Source organism: Hyla sarda, chromosome 9 (genome assembly GCF_029499605.1).
Source record: "Hyla sarda isolate aHylSar1 chromosome 9, aHylSar1.hap1, whole genome shotgun sequence".
NCBI lineage: Eukaryota > Metazoa > Chordata > Amphibia > Anura > Hylidae > Hyla > Hyla sarda.
In genome coordinates, this window is record NC_079197.1 from 136,916,797 (window position 1) to 136,929,804 (window position 13,008).

The 13,008-nt window shown below is 43.4% G+C and overlaps 1 protein-coding gene across 1 annotated transcript in view; it reads left to right on the plus strand.

The window, feature by feature from the left end:
* EXOSC5 (exosome component 5) overlaps positions 1–13,008 on the plus strand; it is a 41,369-nt gene that overhangs the window by 174 nt on the left and 28,187 nt on the right. Inside the window, 3 exon segments of the mRNA XM_056537814.1 lie at positions 1–84; positions 4,220–4,333; positions 6,499–6,620. Of these exon segments, the coding sequence (XP_056393789.1) occupies positions 1–84; positions 4,220–4,333; positions 6,499–6,620 (320 nt within the window).

The following is a 13,008-nucleotide window of genomic DNA, read 5'->3' on the forward strand; positions in this document are numbered from 1 at the left end:
TGATGGAGGAGCCTGGTCTGAGGGAGATCGGCTGTGAGCAGAGCCTGCTGAGCCGGCCGGATGGCTCCGCTACCTTCGTGCAGGGTAATCGTTGCGGATGCGAAGTATGGGGGAGATTTATCAAAACCTGTCCTGAGGAATAGTTGCCCATAGCAACCAATCAGATCGCTTCTTTCATTTTAGAAAATGCCTATGAAAAATGAAAGTAGCGATCTGATTGGTTGCTATGGGCAACTATTCCTCAGGACAGGTTTTGATCTCCCCCCTTTGTGTATTTATTATAGGTGTGAACTACTACTACTACTGCAGTGACATATGTGCAGCCTTCTACATAAACCACCAGTGGAGGGAATGGGTGGGGGCGTGGCTTATAGCAACCAATCAGATCCCAGCTTTCATCTCTGCAGCGCATATTAGAAAATGAAAGTAGTGATCTGATTGGTTGCTGTGGGAACATCACCAGTCATAGGGCCTTGTCTATCAAAACTGTGTAAAAGATATTGGGGAAGATTTATCAAAACTTGTGCATAGGAAAAGTTCAAGAAATCCAGTGGAAGACAACTTATCCCCTATCCTGCGGATAGATAGGGGATAAGTTGTCTACCACTGGATTTCTTCTTTGACCAGTTTCTCATAGCAACCAGATTTTGCCACCCATTGACTTTAAACGGGCACTGTCAGATACAAAAACTTTTGATATGTTGTAAAAGCATGCATAACCAATAGGTTTTGCAATTGCTTTCATTAGAAAATGTTCAGTATTTCATACAGAAAAATCCAGTCAAACAACTGCCCCCCCCCCCTGTCTGCTTGGACACATACTAGTCCTGCTGTGTCCATGCGTCATCACTTATGTCATGGACACACTTCCTTGATTGACAGGTGTTAGCGCAGGGCTCATAGCTGGAGGAAAAATCCTCCCACTGTCAGCTTGTGTCCCGCTACTGTCAGTGAGGACAAGCTGGGAGTTGTAGTTTACCTAATGCTGGGGGAGATGTCAGCAGACAGCATACTGAGGGAGGGGGCGGAGACCTGCACTGTGAGGCCACGCCCCCTCCCTTTGAGAGGAATTCAGACTAGTGAGCTAAATTATAATTGTAATAAAAATAAATAAATAAAGGTGCTAGACACATAAAAATTAGATGGTCAGGATTAAGTACTGAGTGATATATTAAAAAAATGTTGTTTTTGTTGGATCTGACGGGTGCGCTTTAAAGGGATCTGTCATCACGGTTACCCACACTATCCTGTTAGTACAGACAGGTAGTGCAGGTGACTGATACTTATCCGCGAGCCGTGGCTCAGTTTGCCCGTTATCCTCCTTATTCATCCTGCTCGCAGCCAGACCGAGTGAAGAAGCAGCAGCGGTGACCTCAGCATGCTCCTGGAGCGCCACCCGTGCACCAACCTGCCATCTGAATAAGGAAGATAACGGGCAAATGAATCTACGGATCTTGTATAGTAGGTATCCTTATCATCAGAGTCACCCGCACTACCAGCCTGTACCAACAGGTTAATGCGGGTGACACTGATGACAGATTTAAAGGGAAACTCTGATGCTAGACATCTTATCCTCTATTCAGACCCCCGCGATCTCCGTGCAGACACACGTTTTGAACATTATGTTTAGAGCACTGGGTTTGGGAGGCCGTGGTCGTGACTTCAGCTAAGCCCCCCTCGTGACATCACGCCACGCCCCCTCCATTCATGTCTATGAGAGGGGGCGTGGCATGTTCAATCTTCTGGTGGAATCCGCCAGAAAAGTCCCATCTGTAAATGGCAGGTTGCTTATGTCTGCAGGAGATTGCCATGAACATATGCATTAAATCCTGGTCATTTCTGCTCCAGGCACAAAGATCATGGATCCACTGTGGAAATTAAGTGAGAACATTTCTTGCAGATTTTCTGTAGTGTGAACATTCCGTAAATGTTCTGACCTGCAGAATATTTTAAAGGGTACCATTCATCAAAAAAACTTTTGATATATTATAGCTAAATGTATGTAGAATAACTTTCCACTAGCATGTTTTTAAAAAATGGAGTTCTAAATCTCAGACTGCAGCCAGGACACAGACAAGCTCAGCACTGCTATCTATTAAAAAGGCGTGCGGCCAGGACTGGTAGGGTGACCTCTAGTGGTCATTTCTTCAAAGTGGAAAATTAAATAGAAAGAAGCATATTTTTTAATAACATGCAATTGGAAAGTTTTTCTGCATACATTAATCTATAATATATCAAAAGTTTTTTGATGAAAGGTACCCTTTAAAATTAGCTTTACCGCATGGTGAATAGTGTAAAAGCACAAGCTCGCCTAGAGATATCAGCTGTTTGCTTGGTATTTAGAATCCAGAAAATATCTTTAGGAGGGGGCTGGTTGTTCTGTAGTTCTTCTGGTGTGCAGTACTGTGGAGGTCTTTACTACGGCAGTCCAGTACCATGGACAGTGAGGCTGCTGGTGTACTTTTAACTGTAGAGGTACTGCAAGTCCCAGCATGACAGCGCCACCATTCATGCCATGGTGGGATTTATGGTTTTGCAGCTCCCTCATGTCAGTGACTAGTTTGCCTAAAGCAGTTCTTCCCCAACCAATATGCCTCCAGCTATTTCAAAACTACAACTCCAAGCAAGCATTGTGGGAGTTGTAGTTTTGCAACAGCTGGAGGCACATCGACTGGGAAACACTGGCCTAAAGGGTAGTAGTGTCTCATGATTTCTACTGTAAGATGTCTATATTTCATTTCTGGATTACCAGATTAAGAACAAATCACAATGTGTAAAGACATAGCAGGGATGTGGAATTCCTATCGCCCGAAGCCAGGGACATGCAGTTCCCAGTGCCGGGCAGGTGAATTTTTCCGGCCCTTAGTCCTGCTTCTGGCAAGTAGGGCCGGACCTGACAAGCACGGTGGCTCTCAGCAGTCTGTATGGAGCGGGCTCCCGACTCCTGCCCGCTCCATACTCTGCAGCCTCCAGCTGTTCTCAGTAGCTGGGGGCCGCCGCTAATAGCCAGCATGCGGCGATCGCCGCGGCTGGCTTTTAACCCTTTAGATCACCGCTGTCAAAGCTGACAGCGGCGTCTAAAGGGACATGTGAATGCCCCCGCAGCACGATCGCAAGGGGGCCATCCACTATAGAAGTAGCCGGAGGGCTTATCTCTGTTCCCTGCTGTCCCGTGGCTCTTTCATTGATAGATCCTGGCTAAACTAGGCTCTATCAATGGAGCGCAGAGCACACAGATCAATGGAGTTCAATAGAACTCTATTCATCTATATGAGGAATCTAATGATTCCTCCTAAAAGTCTAATAAAGGGGGAAAAAAAAGTTTTAATAAAAGTTTAAAAGACACATTAATCCCTTCCATGTTAAAAGTTCAAATCGCCCCCTTTTCCTATATAAAACATGCAAACATAATAAAAATAAACATTTAGTTTAGCTGCGTGCGTAATTGTATGAACTACGGTATTAAAATATAACATTATGTATCCGATACGGTAAATGCCGTAAAAGTAAAAAAATTAAAATACCAAACCACAGAATTGCAATTTTTATAATACCCCAGAAAAAAAAAAGTTAAAAAGCGATTAAAAAGTCAATACCAAAATGGTACCGATACAAAAAAAAAAAACTGATTATGGTGCAAAAAATTTGCCCTCCTACAGCCTGGTATGCGGAAAAAATAATATAATAAATGGCAATTACATTTTTTAGAAAAAGTTCTGAATTTTTTTTTAATTAGTAAAACATGACGGAAACTATACAGATCTGGTATTGCTGCAATCAGGCGGCCTAAAGTATGAAATGAACATGTTCGCTCAACCACAAGGTGAATGGCGTAGAAAAGAAAACCATCAAATTAGCAAAATTATCTTTTACTATTTAATTTTCACTTCACCGGTTTATATATATATATATATATATATATATATATATATATATATATATATATATATATATATATCATTTTTTATTTTTTTTTGGTTCGGAGAATGTTATTAAAAATTAAAAGGTATCATTATAGTAGGTAGTTATGGCTATTATAGGGCGAGGAGGAAAAAAAAACGAGAGTGTAAAAGCAAAATTGGTCCGGACAAGTGGATCGTCATGAGGGACAAGTAGATTTTGCTCCATTTTAGTCCCGTGGACAAGTAGTTTTTTAATTAAATTTCCACACCCCTGCATAGCCTGTAATAATGTTTGTTCTTCTCGCTGTTCTCTGCAGGGGACACATCGGTTCTGGCTGGAGTCTACGGCCCGGCAGAGATTAAATTCAGCAAAGAGCTGCTTGACAAGTCTACTATTGAGGTGATGGTGCGACCAAAAGTTGGGTTACCTGGTGAGTACTTTGATCACAGGTATATGGTATGGGGCTATGAGTTATGCTATACTGTATACTGTTATAGGTAGATACCTTCACAGCAGGAAAGTCTGCATTACCAGGGCTCATAAACCCACCCTCACGTGCCAATGTGCCCTATGGGACTCCCAAAGGGTATTGTCACCTGGTTTATGTTGGCCAATCCTGGTAAAGCAGAACGGAAAAAAGTCCATCATTCAGTCCAGTACAGTAAAAACTTCAAATGTCTTCATTTAATCTTAAGTGATGCGTTTCAAACAGCATTTTACTTGTGTTGAGATAAATTGGAAGTTTTTATAGCACTGGACTGGATGCTGGACTTTTTTTTCCAATTTGTTCCATCGTGCTCTTGTTTGGTCAACAAGTGTATTGTTGCAACCACTAGATGGAGGGAAGGTTTTTAATATTCAGAAGACAAAAGTGAGTGGGCGCCACTACCTACAGTGGTCCCTTAACAATCGTCTCCGGTTACAATAGTTTCAACATACAATGTTCTTTTCTGGACCATTGTAACTTGAAACCAGACTCAACATACAATGTTATGGATAATCCAGATCTGTGATACATGTCAATTGCCGGAAGAACTGACCAATCAGAATGGGCATTCACTGGTACAACAAAATTACTGAAGTGCATGCACTGACTGGTGTCTGGTAGCGCCTCCTACAGTACAGGGAGGTATTACATGTTCTGTACACTTTATCTGTGTTACTGAAGTGTATGCACTGACTGGTGTCTGGTAGCGCATCCTACAGTACAGGGAGGTATTACATGTTCTGTACTCTTTACCTGTATTACTGAAGTGTATGCACTGACTGGTGTCTGGTAGCGCCTCCTACAGTACAGGGAGGTATTACATGTTCTGTACACTTTATCTGTGTTACTCAAGTGTATGCACTGACTGGTGTCTGGTAGCACCTCCTACAGTACAGGGAGGTATTACATGTTCTGTACTCTTTACCTGTGCCAGGGTTACTGCTCCAGGTGAGGGCTGCTCAATTTTACTTTTTTAGGACATTGCGTGTACTGTACAGGACTCTTATTTTTCTTTAATCCTCACTTTTTCCTATTTTTGGATGCCATTTTGGGGGCTTCAGAATTAATTTCCAGGTTTCCATAGAGATATGGTCTCAATATACAATGGTCGTCCTGGAACCAACTAATATGGTAACTCAACGGACCAGTGTATTAGTATTGTTTAGCAATAAACCTGTTCACAGACTTTGATTCAGGGGCTATCTTACTTAGCCACCTAAATGGACACTGTCATTAGCACTAATTTTTGCTATTGCACTTCTTATGGTAAATAAAATTCTTTCTAATATACTTTGTTTAAAAAAAAAATCAGTTTTCTATGTTTTATTTGTGTTTTTAAAAAGCTCCCTACTTGTCCAGAGCACATTTCCCCCCATCTCTTGCACAGACTCTGGACTCCTGCTGGCCTGTCAGAAGTCCCAAATCAGGAAATGCAGTCTGAAGTACTGAAGGGGGGGGAGGGGGGTTGTGCAGCCTTAGCCAATCATAGCTCATCTCACACTGAACTGGACTGTGTGCAGCAGAGTGAGGGAGGAAGTTCTCCCCTGTATGGCTTCAGATGACGTCATGCCTGCTGGGGAACGCCCCTTCCCAGTCTGTGAATCTGACTGAGACTGATCAGAAAATACTGAGAAATATGAAGGTAGGAAACTGACAAATAATAAAAAAATAAAGGCAGGGGGTGGTTTATGATGATGGGGGCAGTGAACTGGCAGGATTATTAAATTTAACAAGATCATGACAGCGTACAGGTATGCCCTTGTCTTTTGGTCCTTAACGCACCAGGGCGTACCTTTACCACCTGGCGTGTTTGGTGACTTAGAAGGGAGCGCAGGGCAGAGCTTCAGAGCAGTGAATGTCAGCTTCCATCAGTAGGCAGACACTTACTGCTAATGACATGGAGGCAATCCCGCTGAGCAACGGATGAGAGAAGCGAGAGCTTCAGTGTAAAGCATGAGGGATGAGCATAACTGATGAGAAAGGAGATGTATTTTACACTATGTTGTAGACAGCTAAACCGGATGAGACAGTTCATAGCTTTGGATGGCTCCTGGAATTCTGCTTAAGTGGGACTTAAATGCTTATTCTTTATACTTTCTCCCAATCAGCCATACAAGAAAAGAACCAGGAGCAGTTGATTCGGGAGACCTGCGATTCTGTCATCCTGGGGACTCTGCACCCACGGACCTTGATCACCATCGTACTTCAGGTCATCAATGACGGGGGCTCTGTATCCTTACCCGATCCACTAATTTCGCTTTCTCTTTACTGTGCTTGTAATCCCCATGACCCACCACTGGAGGGCATGTGCTCTGCACCCAATATTCCTAATGAGCCTCCCTGCGGTTCTTATCCGCCTGCCTCTCCATGTTATCCTGCAAATGTTTTAATGTTTCCAGCTATCGGTACGCGCTTCTCTTCCTGTTGCGCGTTACTTTCTTGTCTTATCTTGTCTTTATCTTCCATTGATAGAATGCCAGGCATTGTTCTGAACCATTTGATTTTGTGCCACATTCGGCTCTGCCTGATAGCGGCGAAACAGAGAGATTACATTCCGGGACAGATCTGGACGTCTTTAAAGAGCCGTATAGACGGAAATGTCACATGTTTCTTTGGCGCCCAATCTGCGCTCACTTAGATTAGCTTCATAATCCCTGCTCATGGAAATTTGTCAACCTGCTTACCAGTGTGGAGGTGTATGGAGGAATATATTAGGGAAATTGCAGACTTACATTAGCAGCAGAAATGATAGTCACCGCTTAAAGGGGTACTCCGGCGGAAAACTTTTTTTTTAAATCATCTGGTGCCAGAAAGTTAAACAGATTTGTAAATGACTTCTATTACAAAATCTTTATCCTTCCAGTACTTATTAGCAGCTGAATGCTACAGAGGAAATTCTTTTCATTTTTAATTTCTTTTTGTCTTGTCCACAGTGCTCTCTGCTGATACCTGATGCCCATATCAGGAACTGTCCAGAGCAGAGGAAAATCCCCATAGCAAACCTTATGCTGTTCTGGACAGAGGTGTCAGCAGAGGGCACTGTGGTCAGACTGAAAAGAAATTCAAAAGAAAAGAACTTCCTGTGGAGCATACAGCAGCTGATGAAAGGATTAAGATTTTTAAATAGAAGTAATTTACAAATCTCTTTAACTTTCTGGCACCAGTTGATTAAAAAAATGTTTTCCACTGGAGTACCCCTTTAACTTTTCTAATTTACTTAGTAAGAAAATATGTTTACATTTATAGAAATCTTGGGTTATGAATAAAGATGACTAGGGGTCCCTAGAACATAATCTTGTCTGGCTGCTGCATCATCTTAGTCCCAGCTGAAGCACAGCCAGAGACAAAGTCCTGTAAGTGAAGGGAGGACTAGTACTCATCTGTGCTGACTCCTGTCCTGTCTACCAGACTGCAGCATGAAAACAGAGAGGAGGGGGTTACAGAGCAGCCTGCAGTGATTGGAGGAAGAGACCTAGCACAGCACAGCTGAATCAGGGAGGATATGAATGCATGGTGAGTGAGGGCGGGCTCAGTGCTTGCCTCGTGCACGCCCCCTTCCTGAGCAGTGGATGTCAGAATGAGTGAGCAGCAGAATAGAGGGATATGTGAACCAAATACAGAAGCTTGACTCATAACAAAGACATGTAAAGCATCTGCATGACCAAGTGAGTAACATGTAGAAGTATTATTTTTTTTGTGATATGACGGGTATGCTTTCAAGCAAACATCCAGAGAGAGTTTGGCAGAAGGATATCTTTCCGATAGCCCTGAAAATAGGGATGATCGGAGCTGTCAGAGACAGCCCCGATCATCCTAAAGGATAGGGGCGAGGTGGCAGGGGTGCCCTGCAATTGGCAGATCAGGACTGATGGCGAATCGCGGGGCGGGGGTGATGTCGGGGCAGAGCAGGGGAAGATGGCTGCGATTTGCGGATGTGGATACGGCGGAGACCCCCTGGCACCGGTTACCTGTGTTCCGGCGGACCCAGGACCAGGGACCATCGGCTATAACAGGAGGCGCAGGCAAGTGGAGGCAGCGGCGGCGGTTGCCCAGATACTGCAGTGAAGATTGCCGTAAAGCGATCTTCACTGCTGTATCTAGGAGTTTCAAAACTACAACTCCCAGCATGCCCAGACAGCCTTTGGTTGCAAAACTACATCTCTCAGCATGCCCAGACTGCCCAGGCATGCTGGGAGTTGTAGTTCTGTAACATCTGGCTCTTCAGATGTTGCCGAACTACAACTCCCAGCATGCCTGGGCAGTCTGGGCATGCTTGGAATTGAAGTCTTGCAACATCTGGAGGGCTACAGTTTGGAGACCACTATACAGTGGTCTCCAAACTGTTGTCCTCCAGTTGTTGCAGAACTACCACTCCGAACATGCCCTTCGGCTGTCTGGACATGCTGGGAATTGTGGTATTGCAACAACTGGAGGCGCACTGGTTGGGAAACATTGTCTGTTTCCTAACTCAGTGTTTCCTAACCTGTGTGCCTCCTGCTGTTGCAAAACTATAACTCCCTGCATGCACTGACCATGCATGCTGGGAGTTGTAGTTTTGCAACAGCTGGAGGCACATGGGTTGGGAAACACTGAGTTAGGAAACAGACAGTGCTGCGAAAACACTGCGGTAGTCTGGTACCTAACTCAGTGTTTCCCAATCCCAACCAGTGTGCCTCCAGCTGTTGCATAACTACAACTGGCGGAGGTCTACAGTGAGTTTCCCGCTGCTGCGGAAAACTTGCCGCATCTCAAACTTGAAGCGGGAAACTTGCTGTAAACCCCCGCCCGTGTGAATGGGAGTGGGGGGGACAAAACTACAACTCCCAGCATGCACTGACAGACCATGCATGCTGGGAGTTGTAGTTTTGCCCCCCCCATTCACACGGGCGGGGGTTTACAGCAAGTTTCACTCACTGTAAACCTCCGCCTGTGTGAATGTACCCTAAAAACACTACACTACACTACACTAACCCTAAATAAAGAGTAAAACACTACATATACACTACACCCTTATACTAAAATTAAAAACATCTTGTACATCAGTTTTTCCAAAACGGAGCCTCCAGCTGTTGCAAAACAACTCCCAGTTTTGCCGGACAGCAATTGACTGTCCAGGCATGTTGGGAGTTTTGCAACAGCTGGAGGCACCCTGTTTGGGGAAAACTGCCGTACAGTGTTTTTGGTGGAGGAGGCAAGTGTAACGCTTGCATCCGGGTCCACCCCTATGAAAATCCCTAATTCAGGCCTCAAATGCACATGGTGCTCTCTCACTTCAGAGCCCTGTCGTATTTCAAGGAAACAGTTTAGGGCCATATATGGGGTATCGCCGTACTCGGGAGAAATTGCGCCAAATTTTTGGGGGGCTTTTTCTCCTTTTACCTCTTATGAAAAGGTAAAGTTGGGGTCTACCCCAGCATGTTAGTGTAAAAAAATATTTTTTTTTACTCTAACATGCAGGTGTTGCCCCATAATTTTCATTTTCATAAGAGGTAAAAGGAAATAAAGACCCCCAAAATTTGTAACACAATTTCTCCCAAGTATGGAAATACCCCTTATTTGGGCGTAAAATGCCCTGCGGGCGCACAACAAGGCTCAGGAGTGAGAGAGCCTCACGGAATGTAATAAGGGGTGCAGCATTTGACCCCCCCCCCCACAGGTGTCTGACAGACTTTTGGAACAGTGGTCCGTGAAAATGAAGAATGTAATATTTCATTTGCACAGCCCACTGTTTCAAAGATCTGTCAAACGCCAGTGGGGTGTAAATTCTCACTGGATTCCTTGTTCTGTTCCTTGAGGGGTGTAGTTTCCCAAATAGTGTGCCATGTGGGGTGTTCTTCGCTGTTATGGCACCATGGGGGCTTCCTAAATGTGACATGCGCCCCACAAAAACCATTTCACCAAAATTCGCTCTCCAAAAGCCCAATGTTGCTCCTTCCCTTCTGAGCCCTCTAGTGCACCCGCAGATCACTTTACATCCACCTATGAGGTATTTCCTTACTCGAGAGAAATGGGGTTTCAAATTTTGGGGGACATTTTAACTTATTACCTCTTGTGAAAATAAAAAATTTGGGGTAACATCAGCATTTTAGTAAAAAAAAAAAATAATGTTTTCATTTTCACGTCCAAATTTATTGAAAAATTGTCAAACACCTGTGGGGTGTTAAGGCTCACTGTACCACTTGTACATTCCTTGAGGGGTGTAGTTTCCCAAATAGTATACCATGTGGGGTGTTTTTTTGCTGTTCTTGCACCGTAGGGGCTTCCTAAATGTGACATGCCCCCCAAAAACGATTTCACCAAAATTTGCTCTCCAAAATCCTATTGTCGCTCCTTCTCTTCTGAGCCCTCTAGTGCACCCACAAAGCACTTTACATCCACATATGAGGTATTTCCTTACTCGAGAGAAATTGGGTTACATATTTTGGGGGACTTTTTCTCCTTTTACCCCTTGTAAAAATAAAAAATATGGGTCTACAAGAACGTTAGTGTAAAAAATGAAGATTTTGAATTTTCGCCTCCACTTTGCTGCTATTCCTGTGAAACACTTAAAGGGGTAACAAACTTTCTGAATGTCATTTTGAATACGTTGAGGGGTGCAGTTTTCATAATGGGGTCCATTATGGGGTATTTCTAACATAAAGACCCTTAAATTCACAAATTGCTGCTGAACTTTGAAGCCCTCTGATGTTTTCCAAAGGGAAAAACATGTCAACTTAATGATGCAAATATAAAGAAGACAAATTGTATATGTGAATCAATATGTAATTTATTTACTATGTCTATTTTCCTTACAAGCAGAGAGATTCAAACTTATAAAAATGCTAAATTTTCAAATTTTTCATGAAATTTGGGCATTTTTCACCAAGAAACGATGCAAGTATTGACGAAAATTTACCACTAACATAAAGTAGAATATGTCACGAAAAAACAGTCTCTGAATCAAATTTATAAATAAAAACATCCCAGAATTCTTAATGCTTAAAGTGACAGTGGTCGGAATTACAAAAAATGCTCCCGTCCTTAGGCTCAAAATGGGCTCGGTCCCCAAGGGGTCAATGGGCTCCTCAAAGCTCTTGTGAACAGAGCCTATAGTCTTCTAGCAATACTGGAGCCACTAACACTCAGAATGTTTCATTAGAATGGGGTTATATGAATATTATGGTTTCTGGAATTCAATATTATACAGTGAAACCTCTTTGAGAAGACCACCCAAAATCACTTTGAAAACTAGTCTACTCAAAGACAATGGGGGAGATTTATCAAAACCTGTGCAGAGCAAGAGTGGTCCAGTTGCCCATAACAACCAATCAGATTGCTTCTTTCATTTTCCACAGGCCTCTTTAGAGGCCTGTGGAAAATGAAAGAAGCAATCTGATTGGTTGCTATGGGCAACTGCACCACTCTTCCTCTGCACAGGTTTTGAGAAATCTCCCCCAAATGACCACAATGCATAAACTATGGTGTATTAAAAATCTGAAACACAAAATCTGGTCTGAATAAGGGGTGGTCTTCTCAAAGAGGTGGTCATGTGGAGAGGTTTCATGTACTTTGTATAATAAAAAGTTAGGTCATATTCACACATGTCAGAATCCACATGAAAACTGTGAATTCCACATTCCGTTTTTAATCCATGTTGGGATTTTTTTTAAAATAACTTTATTAGCAATCAGTCATAAACATACATACTGTGTACTGTGGGGCAGCACAGTACTTCCTACTGCTATGCATCATACCACATGCTACACTAACATTCCTGCACACGTTGTAAAACCTAGTCAGACAATAAAACATTACTGACAGCATCCTTTTTGACTTGGGATACTTTGATTGAGGACTCTATGTTGGGTAGCCTGAATGAGGACTAGCCCCACTGAAAATCCGCAGGCATGGGCATGCATTGGACTTTTGCCGCTGACTTTTTTTGACAAAAGGACTGGGTGAGGTGCATGTCAGCGATGTTAAGTAGAGGAGGTTTCCTTGTTAGGTCGCGCATTCACATGGCGAAAATTTTTCGCAAGATGTCCGCATCAATTCCGTGTCCACATTTGTTTTTGCAGAATTCCGCATCTTTTCCCACATTTTCTGAATTCGTGCTGCGGAATCCGGATGTTTTGTTTTCTGTATGATTCCCCAGCAAAGTTAAAAAGATCAAAAAATACATGCAGAATTCACAAATGCACAAATTTCGCCCGATTTCACACAGACTTAATCCCTATTGACTTTAATGGGATTCCGCAGCGGAAGTCTGGAAAAAATATTTTTTTCTGGAGCGCGGAAAGCGGGATTTCCACATCAAACATTCTGCAGCAGAAATTCTGCTGTGTAATTTACCATGCGAAATCCCGATAAAGTGAATGAGCAATAAATTTATCCAAAATTTTGCGCAATAAATGAATGCGGAATTCCGTGCGGAATTTCCACTGTGTGAACGTGGCCTTGGTGACTTGGCATGGTAAGCTGCTTCCTGCAGACCCTCAGCGCTGCCTCAGCAATAAGCAGGAGACGGTTGCTGCTTCCTACCTAGTAGCTGATTGGCCCATCCCCAGCCGCCACCCCTTGAGTCTCTGCACCTGTAGCCGCCACCTTCTATTGCTACTGTTTCTCGGTCGCTCTTCATT